Below are 21,709 nucleotides of genomic sequence, written 5' to 3' on the forward strand. Positions count from 1 at the left end.
ATAGTATCCTACATAATTCTTAGGCTTTCTTTATTTTTTGTTTCCCCCCTGAATTTTCTTCATACATATTGGTGTCAAAAGATTTGTCCACCAATTCACTGATGTGGTCTTCTATTGATTGAATTTGACTCATTTATTCTTAGTGTGTTTCCTATCTCCAGAATTTTAATGTCCAACTTCTGGATTCCTCATTGCTGTTTTTTTATGGTTTCTAATTGTCTATTTATTTTGTCATTTTGCTCTTGTATTGTTTTCCTGAATTCGTTTAGTATATTGTTGTGCTTTCCTAGATTTTGTTTGTGGTTTTGTTGATCTCGTAGAGGGTCCTATGTATAAGTCTTCTGAATTGCATATTAGGTAGTTCTATTACCTTTTGCTGCTCAGGGAAGTTTCTTCTTTATTTTGGTCATTTGCTGCTTCAGTCATATTGTCCTGTTACTTTGTTTTTGATTTGAAGTTGACTGTTGTCTCTGAGACATTTTGGGGTTACTATACTGTTGATTGTGTGTTGATTTGTTTTGCCTTGATTTTTTTGTTTTGATATGTCTGGGTGTGTGTGGTGGGTATGCTATTTTAGTTGCTAATGTGGCAGCACTAGGGTGCTCTTCACCTGTCTCCAAGTGGGTGGAGTATTGAGTGAGTGTGGACACAGGTCTCTGTTTACTGGTTGTATAGAACATCTGTGGACAGCGTGAGGAGATTTTCTCCACCATCTGTCATTGATCCAACGGTGCAGGGGAGGGTGGGTGGTGGCACTCACCTGTTGGGTGCAATAGTAAGTGGCAAGTGTAGCAGATGTGGCTGACTAGTGGGAATACATTATTTACCTCCCAAGTGAAAAACAAAAAGAATGAGGAAAAAAATAAAAGTAAAGGAAGAAGAGGGAACATAAATAAGTGAAAAGGAATAAGAAATAGGAATAAGTAAAAATAGAAAAAAAGAGTGGTGCGGCAGTGTTCACCCATACCTCTAAGGCAGCAGACATGCAGTCCCCTATCCATGGAAACACACACTGCCGACCACAATAATAGATGCCTACCATGCGATCCGCATGAGCGCATGCCCTTGGTCTCCAGAAAACTTGCAGCAGGAAGCACATAGACATCCACACAACTGACTGTAGAGGCAGCATGCACACTGTGCATGATCCATGTGAGCACATGACCCCAACCACAGAGGCTGTGGGTGCTTGACATGCTGTCTAAAAGAGCATGCCCTGTCAACCATGCATGTGTTGGCTGTGCAGTACATGGTCCACTGGCATGCAACTTGGTCTGCTGGAGGTGTGATATGGCAGGGCCCCACACAGGGTGGGGGAAGGCAGTCCAAGCAATCAGATGGTAGATGGTTGGCAGGGAGGCATCATTGGCCACTGGCTTGGTGGAAGCAGAGGATGACCTCACCACTGGTCACTGGTAAGATGTTGGGGGGAAGACGGGAGTATACACTTTTCCAATTGCCGTTAATGGCATGGGCCCAGTGTACTTCTGGGTAAGTGCAGCTGGTTATATGGTCCCTGCTCCAACTCAAGGAGGAGGGACTTCCTTGACCCCAGCCTCTCCAACTGCCACCCCACAGGCCTTCCTTTCTGTGTGGACCCTCAACACAAATGACTGGAGACCACTACTGATGACTGGTTTTATTCCTATTTACTTGCTCCCTCCCTGTTCTCTGGTCTCCTGTGTTACTGGAGTTCTCTTATTGTGCTTCTCTGCACTTTCCTTTCTTAGCTCTAGCTCATCTTCTGCTCACCTTCTTCACTGTGGATATGTTTACACTGTTAGTCTGTCTCATTGGAGATTACGTAAAGTTGGCTTCTCTGCCCTTGTGTATGTTGCCTTTTGTTTCTCAAGATGGCCATGCTGTGTTGAGTCTCCACTCCATCTCTCTTGCTCAATTGTTGTTTTTTCTCTGTTTCTTTTTCCAGTCAGTGTTTAATCTAATTCTTTTTTATTTCATTTGATGCTTACAGTTTTAGGCTTATCATCTGTATCTTTTTACTTGGTTCCCAGGTCTTTGTTGTAGAGGGACTGGGCAGTGTGTGTCACCAGGACACCATTTTGTCTCCTCTCCAAATCATATAATCTTGAAAATGCCTTACAGATAGAGTGATTTACCTAAATTATAATCTGATCTACTAAGAAAGATACACTCCTGTCTCATTTGTTGGGAGTGGGAAGTGGGAAGATTTTAAATGTGAAACTCTTAGAACTATTTAAAAGGACACAAAATCAAAAAAGCCTCTGATAATCTAGTGAACTGAATTCTCATAAAATTTCTCAAAAAAAAATTATGTTCTCTAAAGCTATCATTATGATGATATCTCAGTGTAAATTTTCTTCATTCGAAATCAACAATCTTTTCATGGAATTTTACTTTTTTGACAATGTGATCCTCATATTTTTTAAACTTATTTTCTTCAGAAAATTACAGTGATGATTTTGAAGATGAGGAAGATACTAATACACCTTTGATTACTAAAGGTGAAGAGACACACTCCAAAGAAAATCCCAAGTCAGAAAAAATAAATGTAACCAAACAGGTATACATCAATTAAATATTTTATAGTTTCATCAACTTGGCTAACTTTCAAAATATGCAGAGCTTGAAATATGGAGTACTTCATAGGCTTGCACAATATCATAAAGTTATTCATCTCTTAAAACTCAAACATTTTCTTAACTCAGAATGTCAATTCATATAAAAGCTTCATGAAAACTTAGTCAATGTTGATAATTTTATAAAGGGTGTTTTGACAAATAATTTTTTAATGCTAAGCTTCAGGAATTGAAAATTAATATCTCAAATCTAATTTTTAAACAAGTATATTGAGTTATGCTTTTCTTTTGTAGGACTTGTCTTTATGGAGAACAATAAGTATGTTCTCCTCAGTATTTATACTTGTGGTAACATTATTGTCTGCAGTACACTTGGTGAAGATAATTAATTGAATATACTCTGTTCACATGCACTGGTGCTGTAATCCAATTCTCTTAAGTTTTCAGTTATGTTGTTGTTGTTGTTATGTGCCATCGAGTTGGCCCCTGCTTAGAGCGACCCCTCCTTGGGTTTCCAAGGTGGTATCTCTACGGAAGTAGATTGCCCAACCTTCCTTCCAAGGAGTGGCTGGTTGAACCGCCAGCCTTCTGGTTAGCAGTCAAATGCCTTAGGCACTATGCTACCAGAGCTCCTTTTCGGTTGTTACCAAGACTTATTAAGAACTACTGCTACATATTGAATACCACATAGAACTTATCCTTAAAGCAGTGTAATAATAGCTAGTAAACAATTATGAATTTGTTATATTGGTCTTGATCTGGACATAGTCTCTTTTGGGACTGCATGTTGGGACTCGGTGTTCTGAACTGATATGAAGCCATAAGCTCTCTCAATAGGAGAAAAACTTTCCAGGTACAAATAAATTCCCTTATTTTAAAATTCACCAAGTGTTTTGCCCTTATGGTACTTAGTCAGGGGGGATAAAAAAAGATGGTCTTGAAAATAACACCTGAAGATTAATGTGATCTGATGAGTATTCTTAGAAATTTAATGGGATTTATGGTTGGAATATGGCTGTTACAATGTTTTATTAAACATAAATAAGTCAGTAGAAAATACAATAGTGTAGTATATTGGAAAAGTATATCCTTCATAGATAAGTGTCAAAGTGAATGTGGAAGCCAAGTGAACTTCTGAGTAAGAATCAAAATAGGAAGGAATTAAAACCATGTTACTGTAGGAAGATCCTACAAACTTCCTGTCCTGGTAGAGAATATTTGTTGTTACTGTTGTGTGCTGTCACTCGTATAGACCCTATACGACAGAGTAGAACTGCCCCATCGGCTTCTCTAGGCTGTAATCTTTATGAGAGCAGATCACCAGGTCTTTTCTCTCATGGAGCTCCTGGTATATTTGAACCACTGACCTTTTGTTGAGCAGTGGAGTGCTTAACCATTGTACCACCAGGGCTCCTTGTAGAGGATACTAAAACTCACTGCCATCGAGTCTGATCTGACTCAGCAACCCCACATTGGGTTTTCAAGGCAGTATCACTACAGAAGTAGATTGCCTAACCTTCCTTCCAAGGAGTGGCTGGTGGATTTGAACCACTAGCCTTCTGATTAGCAGTCAAATGCCTTAAGCACTCTGCCACCAAAGCTCCCTGTAGAGGATATTGTTGTTGTTGTTATGTGCCTTCGAGTCAGCCCCGACTCATAGCGACCCCTCCTTAGGTTTCCGAGGCAGTATCACTACGGAAGTAGGATTGCCCAACCTTCCTTCCGAGGAGTGGCTGGTGGGTTTGAACCGCCAGCCTTCTGGTTAGCAGTCAAGTGCCTTAGCCACTATGCTACCAGAGCTAATTAGAAAATGTATTCTGAGACAACCTATAATATTGATAAAGAATACCAACTGTCCTACTATTTGCCGGCGGTATAATTTGACCAAGAATACAATATTTGATAGGTTCTTGTTCTTTTTTGAAAATTTTGTTTCTCAAAATGTCAATGAAACAGTGGGTACAAGTTATATTTGATCATTAATTTTGAGCAGTAAGGGAACAGTGATTGGTGATACTGTAATTAGCGTAACTATGTTTTTTTGTGGTTAAAAAAATATGAGAAATTCTGACTGACATAGGTGAATAAATGGTACATAGATACTTTAACCAAGGCTTATTATGGTCTAAATTAATTATTGGTAATAGCCAAGATTCTGAAGACTCTTTTAGAAGGTCTCTCAGAGCTATAGTGTCTAGGCTTGGAGAATTAATTTGGTGAATGAGAGTGGTGAAAGAAACCCAGAAAACCTATTTCCTGATCTTTTCATAATTATTTTTCAGGTCTTATGTCTATTTGCATTGTAGAGTTACTTAACTTTGGTTTAAAATCATATCATCATTTTCCTTTTTTAATTTAGGAAGAAGAGAAAACTGGCATGCTGGCTAATGGTAAATATTATGCCTATTCATAAATTTAGATGACAAAACAAATTGTTTATAATTGCATCTAAATAATTCTGAGTAAATCACTATCTGTTTTTAAACATCCCTAAGGAATTAAAATGTACAGGTTTTCTCAGTATGTTCTCTATACCTGTCTTGAGTCTATCCTGTTTTATTTGTGAATGTTTATTTTTTGTTATTTTTCTTAAGCCCCTTGTCTTCTATGTATAAATATACATTAGATCTGTATAGAAACACAAATGTGTATGCTTATGTTAACCTGTTCTCTTGTATGTAGAAAGCAGAAAATCATGCTTGATATGTGATCATATACTATTATATATAAACATGTATCTTGTTATATGTATATATGGGTGCATATGATTATAATAATTTTATTAGAATAAAAGAACCCATAAATTTCTGCACATTCCTTTCCTTTATTTTTCTTTTATATTCTTCCAGTTGTGTTACTTGATTCATTAGACTCCATTATAGAGGGCAACCTTGATGAACAGGATAAAACAGCAAGTAAACCAAAGGCCTTACCAGAAATGACAGATCATGAAATGACAGGAACAGGTAAAATGCTTTGAAAACTGGCTATTCTCTAAATGCGTAAAATTTTATGACTAATTGACTTTGTGTTTTAGAGATTTTAAGAATTTTAAATCTTACATTTTTCTACTATGGTTTTAATGATGTAAGTAATCTGATCCTGCTAATGGTGACACTTCTAGGGGGCCAAATAAAGTGTGTTGTAAAATAAACATTTATTAATAAATGAGTGTATACTGTTGCTGGAAAGTGTAGCACTATAGGGCAGTACCAACTTTCTTGCCTCTCCAAAGTACTCTGTGAAATTTACCATGTGTCAGAGAAATGAGACGTCCGCCTTCTGTGCTTTCCCACAGTTCCCTTTCTGTAGGAAAAAGCTGGGTCACATCCCCAGGTTCTGAATACCTAGTACCCACTAGACTTCCCTAAAGTTATAAAGGTTGTTAAGACAAAGTCTTCCGAATCTTTTTTAAAACAGTGAAACCTTTATCACTAATAAAAATATTATATGGAAATCTATTGATAGTTTAAAGTGATATTTTATCAATGTAAATACATCTTTACATTTATAATATTTACTTATAAAATTAGGATAATAATGCTTTTTAGAAATTGTTCAAATCAGCAGTTATAGATATTTGTTACATCACCACCAGACATATATGTATTTGTATATTTTGTTTTTATCGTCTAGTATTAAAAAATTCTTGATTTGCCACATGAATAGTTTCACAGAGGAACTTTATAATCAGTATGCTTACACTTTCAGGATATTAGGCAACTAAATTAATACAGATGCTTAGAAAAAAAGAGCAATAGGAAAGGTTAGCTTCAAAGTTAAATCACTGACCAACTAAAATATCTGCTTGCATTTTTTTTAAATTGAAGTACAATATACCTGCAGAAAAGTTCATATATAGTAATAGTGTAACTCAATGAATTTTCAAATACAGAACACACCCATGTAACTAGCAACCAGCTCAAGAAACAAAACATGATTCATATCATAGGAACCTACTTGTATTTCTTCTCTTAGTCACTGCCCTTCCAGGAGTCACCACTATTTTGACTTGCTTCATCTATTTCCATTTTAATTGTAAAGAAAAAAGCCCAAAATTAAAACTATAAGATTGAGTTTTCTCACCAGGACATGTTACTCGTTTGCTTTTGATTATCCAGTAGAGTATAGAGTATTCTGCTATGATGAAAGCATGTGCTGAGCACGTGTTTGTCAGCCTTACTGTTTAGGTAATCATATTACATATACATATAATAGTCCACTCATTTACACAATTTTCAATAAACAGACTTGAATTCTTTTACAAGACCAATGTAGAACTACAACTTTCTGAATCATAGGAAAAATTATGTTGTTGTTGTTGTTGTTAAGTGCCGTTGAGTCGGCTTTGACTCATAGTGACCTTGTGTGCAACAGAATGAAACACTACCCAGTCCTGTGCCATCCTCACAATCCTTGTTATCCTTGAGCCCATCACAGGAGGCACTGTGTCAATCTATCTCATTGAGGGTCTTCCCCTTTTCAGTGACCCTCTACTCTACCAAGTATGATAGCCTTCTCCAAGGGCTGGTACCATCTAACAGGTTGACCAAAGTAAGTGAGATGAATCTGACCATTCTTGCTTCTAAGAAGCATTCTGGCTGCACTTCTTCCAGGACAGATTTTTTCATTCTTTTGTCAGTCCATGCTATTTTCAATATTCTTTGCCAGCACCACAATTCAAAGACATCAGCTCTTCTTTGGACTTCCTTATTCATTGTCCAGCTTTCATATGCATATGAGTGATTAAAAATACCATGGATTCGGTTAGGTACACCTTAGTCTTCAAAGGAAACATTATAGGAAGTTCATAAATGTGCAAAATGACTGGAGAAACTATTCTAAGATACACATGAAAACCAGTAAAACAGAAGGGAAAGTTATCATCCTGATGATCTTCAAAATACTAAATTATGTAAGTGGTAGATCTGAGTGTGCAGATTAGTTTCTGTTACAGTTTTTAAATCTTAAAGTATAATTTAAAATGAAATTTTGGTCCAACATCTCTGGAACCCATGATTATCTCTGAGAAATTATGATTTTGCAAAACTGTGTAGAAACCATTGCTGTAGGTTATAAGGAAAACTAAGAAACAAGAAACATATTGCTGAAAATAAAAATTCTGTTAAGATGATCCAAATAGTTATTATCTAAAGCTATAGTTTTTTGATCTTACTTCTTTAATGTTCTTGATTCTGAAATACTTTGATTAATTGATTACTGGAAGGTAGTGGAGTGTGACCTTATTGTCATATAAACTTGGATTCATAACCCCAACCTTGCCAATTATGCCTAAGTCTGCTTCCTTTTCTTTAAAGGCTTTGTAATGGTCAGTTGAAATAATGTATAGTGCCTAGTTCATAATTAAGATTCAACAATCAGTAGTTACTCCCGTGGTTGTTATTATCATTATTATTTATATCAACCCTCTCTTACTATTACAAAGTATAAAAAGAGCCTGAAGGCATGCAATATACTCACTTATAGGCTGTGGGATATTGAACTTACAGTATTTCAAAAGTGCTTTTGAAAGCTCTCAGATGAACATCTGAACCGATTTAAGAACTGAAAAGTACTGGTAGCCCCAGACTTATAATATAGTCATTTCAAGGAACCATACTTAGAACCATCTTTTCTAGCAAGGACTAGTGTAAGATGCATATCTGGCTTATAAAATATGCATACAGTTGGAGAAGCAGGAAGCGCCAATGTTGAAGCTCCTGAAAAAGTCAATGATAAGCGAGACAAAATAATACAAAATGAAGAATATCTACCAGAACATATTTTTACCGTGGATGAAACAGGCTTGTTTTGGAAAAAGATATCAGAACAGACCTATATTCACAAAGAGGCAAAGTCTATGCGTGGTTTCAAGGCATTTAAAGAGAGAATCACAGTGCTGCTCAGGGAAATGCTGCTGGATTTAAATTAAAACTTTTTCTTGTTTACTGTTCTGACAACCTGTGAGCATTCAAAAACATTGACAAAAATGAGCTGCTGGTCTAACAGGAGTAACTCCAAGGCCTGGATGATGATTATGTTATTCAAAGACAATTTGAAATTGTTTTGTCGAAGTATGTATCTACTGCCTTAAAGAGCATTCCTTTAAAAATTTTGCTGCTGTTTGATAATACCCCAGAACATCCTCCTCACATAGATGATTTAAATCAAGATATGAAAGTGGTGTTTCTACCTCCCTGTACAACTGCTGTGATCCAGCCTGTGGAAGAAGGTACAGCCATCACCTTCAAGGATACGCCTAGGGCCTGCATTTGCACAGGCAGTCATTGCAACAGATGGAGGTATGGCAAATTACACAATTTCTAGAAGGAAGGAAAATGCGTGGAAAAGATATGGAAAAAGTTGTTGAGTTACATGAACATGCTTCAAGCATTTGATCAAATACTTGAATAATATGGAAATTTGATAAATATATATAATTTATATATCAATATATATCAGATTTTATATATAATATATAATTGATATGTGTGTGTGTGTGTGTGTGTATAATTATGTATACCTATAGTTTGATAAAATGCTTGTATAATATGATGGAAGAGATACTGGAAAAATCATCCATATGGCAAGAATGCTGAACTTAGAACTTGATAATCACTGATGTAGAAGAGCTTACAGATCACAAAGAGGGATTTACAGATCAAGATTTAATGGATTTTGGAAAAAAAAAAAGTGAATGGGTTTTGAAGAGGAAGGAAATGCTGCAGAAGAAAATAATAATAAGGAAGAGGATGCTGTTTGAAAACGTTGACCCAAACGCTGATAAAAGCAAACCAAACTCACTGACATCAAGTAGATTCTGACTCATAGCGACCCCTGTGGGTTTCCAAGGTGATAAATCTTTACACAAGTAGATTGCCTAGTCTTCCTTGCGCAAAGTGTTTGGTGGGTTTGAACTGCCAACCTTCTGGTTAGCAGTCAGATGCCTTAAGCTTATGCCACCAGAGCGCCTCAAAACACTGATAGCTTTGCTAAAGTTGATAGGCAGATTCAAGAAGCAATGAGATGTTACTGCAAAATATTTGGGGTGGGGGGAGGGGAGACCATACAGACAGTTCTCACTAATTTTCTGACTAGAAACACTGTCCCCATTCCTAGGGGTAATCCAGATGATCCAGAACCTTCCACAAGTGGAGTTATTACCACACCTGACATCTGACTCTCCTTTATTGTTGAAAATGTTGCCAGTATCAGCCAACTGTTTTTCACTGTTGGAGTAAATTTATATGATTTGTATATTTTTTTATGTATATGTATGTATTAAAGTATATTAAGTTTTTATGTAATGTTTCCAACCCCCAAAGACAAAAACAAAAATGGATTTATAAAGATAATGATATCAAAAGGCAATAATGAAAACTAAAAAAAAGAGGTATTCAACTTACATCAGAATCAACTTTCTGTGGATTCATTGGAACAGAACCCCATCATAAATTGACTTTGTTTTGTTTTTACTAGGTTTCTTTCTGTGTTGAGCAGGCTGAGTTTAGGAGACACATTATCTATGTTAATATTATTATGTATGAAATTGTTTGTGCTTTATTGTATTAAATTGTGGTTCTTTAATTCAGTAGTTGGAGGCTGCTTGGGAAGAAATGGAGGCTTTCCTAACTTTCTAGGCCAGAGTTTCACCTGTCTCACGGGCGTGCCTTTCACTTAGTTTCACCTGTTTCAAAATATCACTTTGTGCTGTGGCTGCATGACTGGAGTAGTCACAGAATGACAGTGTTGCTCCATGAATCATGGCCCTTTGCTGTGCAAAGTAGGATTTGATCCTTTTCAGTTTTCTGAAGTTGAAAAATGTAAAGGGCCTTTAAGGAGTAGTAATATATAAAATAACTACTTAGGACCCCTCATTTCAATCTGAAAGGCAGAGAGGTAAGTCTTTGTTTTGCTCTTGCGAAAGGCATGAAACAAGTTAACTTAATGACTCCCGAAGTGTTTTTTGTCATTTGGTTGATGACTCAAATTAGAGGAAAAGTACTCCAGCTGTTTACTGAGCAGCCCCTAATAACCTCTTCATCTTTCTTTTCTAATTTTTAACTGTTAGTACATTTATTTTTCTGCATGTTTGCTCTGCTGGTCCTTAAACCCTGAAGCCTCTTCCTTCTGACACTTTTCACCTGTTAAATTAGGTATGAGACTTCAGTCCTGCTATACTATTTGCTTTTGGGTTTTTTTGTTTTGTTTTGTTTTTTAATATACTCAGCGGAAACTTAATCATCCTGATATTTCAGTAGAGGAGAAAAACAACCTTGTGCCTTTCTGTTTTTCATGAAAACTAATTTTCACCTCCAGTCATGCTACTCTAGTTCTGGCTGATGGTTTAAAGGGAACATTAGGTTTTTCTCAACAGGAAAGACCTTTTTCTTCACACTCTTATGGAAGACTCCACCACTTAATTGCTGGCAGTTTTGCTCTAACAGTATCTCCTGCTTTTTTGTTTTTGAATTACGCAAATCTCTTATCTATTGGGAAATGCTCCAAATATCAGTAGTTACCTGAAGCGTTAGCTAAAAAGACATCACATTGCAAGGCATTTTTACATAATCATGTGTGTCTCTAAGCCAGCTCTTATGTTTACAGATGAAAACAGCCCCTCAGAGTTGTCTTTGGCTATACAACATACAGTTTCTAAAGCTTGAGGAAGATGTGCCTATACTGTACATACCATTTTATTTTTAAGCATTAATTAATTAATCATGAGTACCAAGAGAAGACTAGTTATCTTATGTCTCTTATTTTTTCCATTCCTCTTGTATAATTCTTCCCCAATTTTGAAAATTTCATTATTAATGAAAGTTACAAATTAAGAAAATACTCTTAGATATTTTAGATAATTATTGTCATTGTCATTAGATTCTTCAAATTCTTTTTTCCAGAAATTCTGTTGGTGAGGTCAGAGGGCTAATAATAGAAAAAGAAAAGTGAATAATGATGTCAAAGTTTCTGTTGGGTGGCTGGGTGAACAGTGATGCCATTAGCAGAGATAGGAAATACTGGTATTAGGATATGTTTTATTGTAGAATATAATGGATTCAGTTGGGGATATATTAGATGTGATTTACTTAAAGGATAATCTGAATGTGTTAGAGAGTTTGATAGAAAAGAGGTAAGGACAAAAGATACAGATTTGGGAGTCACCAGCATATAGGAAGATGGGGCAATCTACTTCCGTAGTGATACTGCCTCGGAAACCCAAGGAGGGGTCGCTATGAGTTGGGTCCGACTCGACGGCACATAACAACAACAACAAGGTTATTGATGAAATCAGCCAGGCCAGAAAACATGAAGTGAGAGGTGACCAAAGGATAACTAAAGATGGAGTGCTGAAATGAACCATTTACCATAAAAGAGATAGGAAGAACAAGGATAAAGAAGAGATGCCGAAGAAACCATTCCTAGGAAAGGGTGGTCCACAGTGTCAGGTGTCTCAGAGGGTTGAAGTAAGATGAGAACTAAAGAAACTGTTGGATTTAACCATTAGAAAATTGCTTTTAGAAGGTGGGGACCAGGTTTGCTGGTCCAATAGAGCCTGGTGAAACCACTGAGACTATGGCCCCTAGCTGCCCTTCAGGTCTGGGATTGAACCCACACCTGTGGTTTCCAGCCAAACAAAGAACAGGCAAGTGAGTTAAACATTTACCTCAAGTAGACACACCCTGGAGAGAACAATCATGGGAGAAGGAAGGGCTGCTTATGCACAGGGAGACAGCTCAGGGCACAGAAGAGTATGGAGGGATGGACACTGGGAAGAGGTAACTATGGGGAGGAAGTGGGAGGGGAGCTGTTGCATTGTAAATTTTGGTCAATGACATGAGACAAAGTATATGTGAACTGCTGTATGAAAAGTGAATTTACTCTGTAAATCTTCACCCAAATAAAAAAAAAAATAAAAAATAAAAAAAAAAAGAAAATTGCTTTTATTAAAGCAGCATTAGCATGTTGGAACATGTATTAGATTGCAAAGTCAGAGGAGTGAATTTCAGTTGAAGAAAGGCATACTATAATATGCTTGGTAGCATGGGAAGCAGAGAGAAAGAGAGAATAAATGTTCAGGGAGCAGCAAAATCCTTGAAAGGAATGTATCAGTTTAGGAAAATTTAAAAATAGTTTTATCAAAAGCAGAGAAGTTGGTTAATGATAGTCTCAAAATCACACTGCTGTCAAGTTGGATCCAACTCATAGCAACCCCTCCTTGGATTTCCGAGGCGATATCTCTACAGAAGTAGATTTCCCTATCTTCCTTCCGAGGAGTGGCTGGTGGGTTTGAACCACCAACCTTCAGGCTAGCAGTCAGATGCCTTAGGAAAAAAAAACACTGCCATCGAGTAGCTTCACACTCATGGTGAACCCATTGCATTTCCAAGGTGGTATATCTTATGAAAGTAGCTTGCACTGTCTTCCTTCTGTGGAGTGGCTGGTGGGTGTGAAATGCCATCCTTCTGGTTAGCAGTCAAATGCCTTAGGCACTGTGCCACCAAAGCTTCTTAGGTATTACTTGAGCTTGTGCATAACTCTACCTTTATAATGTCACTATAACCCTACAATGTGCCCTGGTGGCATAATGGTTAAGTGCTTAGCTGCTAACTAAAATGTCAAAGTTCTAATCTACCAGCAGCTCCACGGAAGAAAAGACCTGGCAATCTGCTTCCATAAAGATTACAGCCTAAGAAACCCTATGGGGCAAGTCTGCTGTGTCTTTTATTGTCACTGTGGTATAGTGAATTACACGGTATGGCTTTTCTAGCCATAGGCTTTGTAACTCACCAGGGTTACTGGGTAGTTTCATGCAAATATGTCTCAACTTGGCTGGGCTGCTGGTGGTAGTTATTCCCTATAATGAGACTAGCAGTTAACGCTGTAGTGGAATTTGCCATGAGCAACTGAGTAGCTGCTTTTAAACTCCTGATTGTTAAAGTCATCTGCCTGGAGTATTTCTGTTGGAGCAGCACAAAGTAATCTTCTGGAGTTCACTCTCCCTCAGGTGTGTAGAAATCTGATGTTGGGATTGGTTAGTTTTGCCACTCTACCAGGCTTAAAATGAGCCCTTCTAGAGGCAGAGGGGGAATCTCACTGCCGGCTGAGAGAGATGCCCAGCTGAGAGAGACTCCCGGCTGAGAGACGGCAGCTGTGGAACCAAGGGGCACAAGACAGAGCAGCAGGTTTACCTGGCCCACAGAGGCAGAGGCCAAGCCAAGAGGCATGTCTAATGACACAACAGAGGGGGGATTCTCCTGATTGAAGAACTGTAAACTGAGCACATTCCTGAACTTGAATTGTAGCCTGTTACTTCCCTAATAAACCCCATAATCTGAAAGTTCTGTGTAGCCACTGCAGCAAATTATCAAATCCTGCAGAGAAGTGGTGAATGCTGTGGGAGGGATAGTTTGTGTCAAGGATGATGGTAAGAGGACTGGAAGGTGGTGGCATGTCTGGCCCTATAGGAACAGGCCTTGGGCTGCTGATGGTGATTTTGTTTTCCTCTTGTGAAGTTAGAGGAGGTCAAAAGATGCCACCTCCCTGCCCCCTTAGCAGTCACTATAAGTTAGAATGCACACACAACATTTTCCTATAGCCTTTTTTACCATTCCTAACAGATCAAGGAGTGATGTTAGCGTTTTATATTTCTCATGTACTTGTAATGTAATTATAGATGGAGATTATACTGATTTTCACAGGTATTTCTTATGGACAAAGTAATAGTGACATGGAAGCCCTACATCAGGCTTACCGTCACATAGCCCATTCTTTGGGAGATACGGATGAACAAAGATTTGAGAGTAATGCAGTAGAAAATACCAAGAGCTCAGTGAAAGATCATCCTCCCAGCAATGATGATGAGTCCTCTAAAAACATCTCTACAACTGAATCAGGTAAAAAGCTTATTATTAAATTTATATATTGTTTGTCCACTATCTGAGATCCTCTGAACAGTTTTCAGTGTAGTGTAATTTAAATACAGTTTATTGTGGTGATTGTTTCTCAATTTCTGAACTTATTTAAAGGGTTAGTTCAAAATGAAATGTAGAAATCATTGATTTAACTACGAAGTTAGAGTCAGACATGGAATCAGATTTTAGCACCTCTTTCGGTAGGCTTTGAACAGATTAAGAAATTACTTAAGTGTTTTCACATTTTTTACTCTGTTTCATGTGTCTATATACCATATTTTTATACAGATAAGACATACAGCATATTTTTTGCCAACTATGCCACCTCCCCCATGCTGTTTGCATAAGCATGCTATGCTATGCATTGTAAGTGTGGCTGTGTTATTTGCGAAAAAATAAGGTATTACGGTTGTTTTCTAAATAGAGAGCAATATTTTGGGATCAACTAAATACATATTTATCAAAAGGATATATATGTATATACATACATATCTACATATGTATGTCTGCATATATATTATGTGTATAAACATATATTTGATATACATTTGTCAAATAAAATATGAAAAGAAGTTTACCTGGTACAACTAAGTTTATTGCATATGTAGTTTTGTTAGCTATGCTAACTAGAGATACCTAAAGCTAATTATTTTAAGTACCTTACATATTTTTGGTTGCTACTTTAACTTTTTTCCCCTCTTAGAACTGCCCACAGTAGAAGAGCTGATGAAACCTATCAGAATAGATTCCTTTGGGGTCAGTGGTTTTGATTTACAACCTGTCAGGTATGAGTTTAGAATGTATTCTGCAGTTTGTTCAGTTGGTTAAGTTTTTATTTGTTCTTGTTTTGTAATTGGAAACTTAGAATAATTTGTTCTACTTAAACATTTCCAATGAATGATTAACGGTAATGCTGAATGGGTAACACTAGAACTCTTGGTGATGCCAGTGGTTAACATGCTCAGCTATAACCAAAAGGTTGGAAGTTCCAGTCCGTGCCTCAGAAGAAAGTCTTGGTGACAAACTCCTGAAAAGTCAGCCATTGGACACCTTGTGGGGAAGTTCTACTCTGATACACATGGGGTTGTCATGAGTCAAAGTCAACTGGTTGTCAGCTGGTATTCGCTTGTATGAATCTACCTGTGAGGAATTGCTTTCTTCTTTTTATATTAGTCCTTCCTCAATTTATCAAAATTCTTCTTTTGCTAAAAGGAAAATAAATATGTGCTATAAAAGACTTAACTGCCATTGTTGTTGTTGTTGTTGTTATGTGCCGTCGAGTCGGCCCCGACTCATAGCGACCCCTCCTTGGGTTTCCGAGGCAGTTATCACTACGGAAGTAGGATTGCCCAACCTTCCTTCCGAGGAGTGGCTGGTGGGTTTGAACCGCCAGCCATCTGGTTAGCAGGCAAGTGTCTTAGCCACTATGCTACCAGAGCTCCCAAAGTAGTCTTAAAGTTTTTCACCACAAAATACAATCTCTCTAGCTCTAAATAGCTCAGAGACAGTTGATTCAGATTATGCAAGAGAGCATGATTTTTATTCTGTATATGAGTTGTAGATTTATTTCTTCATAGATCAGTTTATTTTGCACTTTGTCACAAACCAGCTGTCATCTCACAGGATGACTTTTTTGGTCACAAAAAAACAGGCTGTGTGAAAATTCTCCAGCTCCAGTACAGTTTGTTGGAAGCAAGTGAGATATTGTTGTCATTCTCCAACATGAAATAGCATATCAGAATAACTTGTCATAAGGACACTTTGCATTTGTATAGCACTTACATGTGTTTTATGTGATCCTTATAACAAGTAGAACACGCGTCTTATCCCCATCCCCAGGTGATGAAACTGAGGCAAATCCACTTCAGTTGTGGTGCTCTTGTGAGAATTAGATGATGATGATAATAACAGCTAACATTTACCACATGCTTACCATGAGCCCAAATCTGCAGAGTTCATCACATACATTATCTCATTTAATCCTGTAGTAGCTCCATAAGGTATATTTTGGTATTATCCCTATTTCATAGATAAGAAAACTGAGGCTTAAGGAGTTTGAATAAATTGCCTAAGGTCTTACAGCTATAACTGAGGAACACAAGCAATCCATGTGCTTAACCACTTAGATTTTCAAATCTTTGATCTATATGAAATATCTCTGTAAAATAGCCTATCACTCATTCATGCATTCACTTATTCTTTTATGTTTCCAACAGACATATTTTGAGCTCCTTCTTATACAACATCTTCATCATGTAAATCCACCTGGAGTAATTTCTTGGCCTTGTTTCTACATAGGTGCTAGTTGTGAGGAAGTGATGAGGTGAAGCTTATGCCAAAATCCATCCTCTTGAATGCAAAATCTGTATTTCTTCTCTGGCTTGTAGTGCTATTTAGTACTTTCAAACGATGGGTTGAGCTTCCTCATCATGGCTGTTTGAGTTATGTTCACATTTCTAAAGAGATTTTCTTAAACATCTTTGTTGGCATAAGTGGAATCATTTTAGTAATGTGAATTCTACTACAGGTTTTTACATTTGTATTTTAAAGCTGAAACAAGTATATTTACGTTAAGTGCATAAAAATAACAAGAACTTTAGTATACATATCTAAAAAATCTTTAGTAAGTTGTAGGATAAGTAATCTCAGCCCTCTGTTACAGATAATCCTTGAAAGCGTAATAGTTTAACACCATCAAAAATGTATTTCTTGTTCACATCACTGTCCCATGTGGATCAGCAGGAGTGGGGCTCTGCTCCACAGTCATCTGGGGACACAGGCATCTTCTGTCATGGTTTCAGGGTTGTCATGCATCATCCAACCAGTTGATAAGGAAAAGAATATTTCCTTTGGGATATTTTCCATATTTTTAACATCTAGTTGTCTGACATATTACATTGCATTTAAAATATCTGTAACCCCAGGAATTGTTTTAAAAATTTGTTTGTATATATTGTGATGAAATTTATGCTTTTTAATTTTTATACTCTATGCCTCATTGGCATGAATTATGATTACTTCTTTAATTTCTTTTAGAAATATGTAAAACATTTTCCCTGTCTCAAATGCATGTTCTAACTTTTTTTATCCATAAGAAACTATGGAAAAAAGATATATTACAAAAGGTTGATTTAAAAAAAAATTGATTTTTTTCTCATACAAAAGCTTTCTCAGCTTATTTTGTTTGGCTTTGCTTTAAAGTAGATTTGCGAATCATATTATACTACCTTCAAATTATTATTTGAAATTAAAAACAATTGAGTATATATACTTTGTTAAACGGTATTGTGAATAATGTTATCTAATAGTAATAATTTGAGTAGTTGAGAAATATGTTAAAAAGACTGATATTTGAGGGGTCACATTTACATAGGGATCATTCTGTGTCCTGTTTTGTTTTTTAGTTCTGAGAAACTGGCTAATAATAAAGAAACTGAATTTGTTAGCCCTTTACTTAAGACAAACACAAATCTTATGTTTCGAGAGCCATACCATGTGAATGACTTTTTTGACAAAAATGATGAGAATGTGGTTTTACAAAAGACAGCAAATGAAAGTATAGGAAATAGCTGTCCAGAAGTAACTCCTATAGAAGAACACATAGATAAAATGTATCTTGATATTTTGAGGAAAAAAAAATCTGTTGATCCTGCATTGTTACCTCAGAATGACAAAATTAATAAAGTAAGTATTTATAGTCTAAACTGATTTGATATATTGAAAAACTAAGGTCTAATTAAGCATATAAGTATTACTGATAACTGTATTCCTCTTGAGCTAGTGAAATTGATTACATCCTGACCCCCACAATAGATACTGGATACTTACATACAATATATACAATATGAAGGACACCTTCATATCCTCAAGTTCAAGAATACCATTATAGGATTAGCTTTCTTTTAGAAGCTTTTCTTTATGTTTCTTTTTTTTTAGTAAGCAGAGACCAGAAATTTTAATTGTAGTATTTACTGTTCAATCTTTCCATTAGCCTGCAAAAAAGTAAGATGGCATTTAACATGAATGCTCTTAGCAACTGTGAAGAAACTTGTTTTGCTCTATTTTTCTTTTTTTCCTCTAGTCTTGATCTATTGTGCTTTACAGTTTCAATGCTCTCAATATTCTACTTGTATTTTACAGTTTTGCATTATGAGTTTACTGTAAGTCATCTCTAGTTTTTTTGTGGAATAAGACAGGGTATTAATAAATTTTTTTAAAATATCTTGAGAAGTCTGGAGAAAAAGGATAATATATTAAGCCATTTAAAAATATGTTCCTCTGTGTTAATTCCAGTAATTATACATCTTGTTTTCTGTTTATTTTGTTTTATTACTTGCCTCTCTTTGCTTTGTTTTAATGCTGGTTTTGAAAATGTGCTTCAAAATAGTAACATTCGGGCAAATTGAACTTAAAGAAACTTATTGTATGGTTTTCCTTCTATACGCTGCATTATTTAATGTCACTATAATTTTGCCAACTGTTACATCTTCATTAACAGCTATAATTGAAGTTTGTTCTAACTCTAAAGCATTTCCCTCTGTTTTGTACAGACATTGAGATCTCAACTCAGTTTTGGAGAGGAAGGAGCTGTAACTGGTAAAGAGGTACTGTATCAGAAGGACAGAAGTGCACCTCCTTTACTTAAAAGAAAACCCCAGAGTGGATTATATGCATCAGTTAGGAGCTCAGGCTATGGCAAACCCAATTCATCATTCAAGACATTTTCTACTCTTGAAAAGAAAACTTCAAAGGATGTTGTGAAGAGCAAAAACTTGAGATCCATTCCCACCTCAAATCAAGCTAGAAAAAAGGGTAATCATATATTCTTTTCAAAAAAATTTTGATACTGCCCAGGTACCATTATAGAAAAACTGCTTAAGAAGTACTTTACCCCACTGAGAGAAATTAAATGTAAGAATTCAGGAAGAAGACATTCCAGTATAAAAGGACTGGTAGGCGACAGCTGTCAACAGCAACAACCTGCCACTCAGCTGTCAGGTCCTAAGAAGGAGCATAATGTAAGCAGATGGTACCCCATTCACTGGCCACATTTATGAACCTCCAATAATTAGGGAGAGTTAATGCCTGCCTTTGCAAATTTATCCATATAAATGTTTTCAGTAATTTATCTTAAAAATTTATATATATCAGATAGACCAGTTAAATATGATAGCCACTCTGTAAGGAAAACCTCTCCATGCCCCATGCCTGGAAAAAAAAATTATAAGTAAATCTTTGGGTGAAGGGTGATTGGCTACTTGTTTCTTCTTTTTGACTTTGCTGTTATTTTCTAAGTACTACATTTGTAATGAAAAAAATACACTTTATATTTTGAAAGTTCTCATATTGTAAAAATTATAATGAAAATATAAAATTTGAAGTTCCTCATTTCCTTCTAAGGCTAAGGCAATCAGCTAATGTTTATTGAATGTTCCACTCAGGACCTGTAGTATTTGAATAGGGGCCTTAAGGTCTCATCTAGGTATTTCCCTTAAACATTCTTTATTATTAACTGAATAATATATTAGCCTTACAATTACATCTACTGTTTAGGGAGTGTACAAAGTATCTCAAAAGCTGAAAATTTGACCAGAATAAACATTAATCACATTTATTTTCTGGCTTAATATATATTACCAGAATATTATAGCAGTATTGTTATTTAATTTTTCAAAATGTAATTCAGATTAGCTGTTACAAAATCTCACTGCAATTTGTATTTTTCCATTGATACTATGTCTTTATATATAGTGCTTATAAAAACTGTGCTTTAAAAGCACGGTGAATCTGAACTAAATAAAATGCATCAGAAAGTTATCAGCTATTTTTTGATCGTTTAGAAATGCTTAGTTATTATTGCTGTGAACATTTGGAAGAATAATTTATTTATTTAAACTAGTCAAGCCTGAGGTTATCCCTGTCCTCATTCTCCTCACATTTATTTAGGCCCATTTGTCATTTGACATGAGTCTTGGTTCAATTAAGCATCTGTGTCAAATTGAATAGAATGTTAATCATGGATGGTGGTTCTGAGTGCGCTGTCAGTTATCACAGTGAAACAGTGTGACAGCTGTGCTTTATGTTATAAATCAACCTATTTTGAGATCTTCATTTTATCTTAGTGTTCTCATTGTACTCCTACTTGTTACTTAATTGCTGAGCACACACTCAAGTTTGTTTGCATTTATGGTGTTTTCATCTATTTACAATATTTAGAGATCTTATCTGGAACAAAAGTCATCAAGCCTGCAGCTTTGGGTACACCAGCTCCTAAAGCTGAAAGTTACGTGACTACTCCTAAGAAGTCTGAAGATCCTTCACAAATTGATTCCTGTGTTCAGTTTCAGAATGTGGGTATTTAATTTCAAATTAATTTTCATAATGTTTTTATGTCCCAAATTTATATGTAAATAAAATTACAAATAATGAAATATAACAAATGCATGAAGTTTCTCTTCCTCAAGAGTGATATTCTAGTTACTCTTATTGAACATTTACAACTTTTTTTTATATAGTGGAACATTCTTAACTATGTCATTTTTATTTGTGTTTTTTTCTAATGACCTGTGTTTGAATGTTATATGAAAATCTGCCATAATGAGACAATGCCTTTCCTTAAAAGGATTCTTCAGGATACCTTGGTGGGAACAAGGAGACAGAATTATTTATGTTTAAAAGAGTTCAGGAAGCAGAGGAAAAATGGAGAGGTGCCCAAGCCCTAATTGAGCAAATTAAAGTCACATTCTCAGATAAAGAAAGAGAGCTGGAAAATAAGATGGAAGAACTAAAGGGACAACACGAAAAAGAGCTCTTCAAACTAAATCAAGACAATTATATTCTTCAAACAAAGGTACTAGACATATTGCTCTATTTTTTCTTTTATTGATTAAAAAAGAATCTGTACTCCCTGCTAAATGCATTGTCATCCTTCTGTTCCTGGGGTTGTGTAACTTGACATATTTACTGTATGAAATAACATGATTCAGAGTGCTGCCTTGCAGAAGAGCCTAAATTGAACCTGCTGGTGGGGAGGGAGATCTCATTTAAAGTGACTCTTTTGATAATTTTGTTCTGTTAGCAGGCTTTTTTAAAACAAATCTCTTGGTTCATTGTGACCTTCAAAGAAAGCAAAATTTCAGAAGGAAATGTTACAGAGGCCCAGACTCAGCAAATGACATCGTGTAGCATCTCTGGGTCAGTAAAGGACCATCAGACAAAACATCACTCTGCTGGGTG

General features: G+C 36.1%; 1 protein-coding gene across 1 annotated transcript in view; it reads left to right on the forward strand.

Annotated features, from left to right (window-relative positions):
* CEP162 (centrosomal protein 162) overlaps nucleotides 1–21,709 on the forward strand; it is a 91,502-nt gene that overhangs the window by 11,775 nt on the left and 58,018 nt on the right. Inside the window, exons 5-13 of the mRNA XM_007951525.2 lie at nucleotides 2,424–2,542; nucleotides 4,918–4,948; nucleotides 5,408–5,524; nucleotides 14,261–14,455; nucleotides 15,177–15,258; nucleotides 17,878–18,157; nucleotides 19,024–19,285; nucleotides 20,690–20,823; nucleotides 21,096–21,323. Coding sequence (XP_007949716.2) covers nucleotides 2,424–2,542; nucleotides 4,918–4,948; nucleotides 5,408–5,524; nucleotides 14,261–14,455; nucleotides 15,177–15,258; nucleotides 17,878–18,157; nucleotides 19,024–19,285; nucleotides 20,690–20,823; nucleotides 21,096–21,323 — 1,448 coding nt within the window. The remainder of the gene's footprint in view (nucleotides 1–2,423; nucleotides 2,543–4,917; nucleotides 4,949–5,407; nucleotides 5,525–14,260; nucleotides 14,456–15,176; nucleotides 15,259–17,877; nucleotides 18,158–19,023; nucleotides 19,286–20,689; nucleotides 20,824–21,095; nucleotides 21,324–21,709) is intronic.

Source organism: Orycteropus afer, unplaced genomic scaffold, assembly GCF_000298275.1.
Source record: "Orycteropus afer afer isolate SDZICR_OR568_19922 unplaced genomic scaffold, OryAfe1.0 scaffold00011, whole genome shotgun sequence".
NCBI lineage: Eukaryota > Metazoa > Chordata > Mammalia > Tubulidentata > Orycteropodidae > Orycteropus > Orycteropus afer.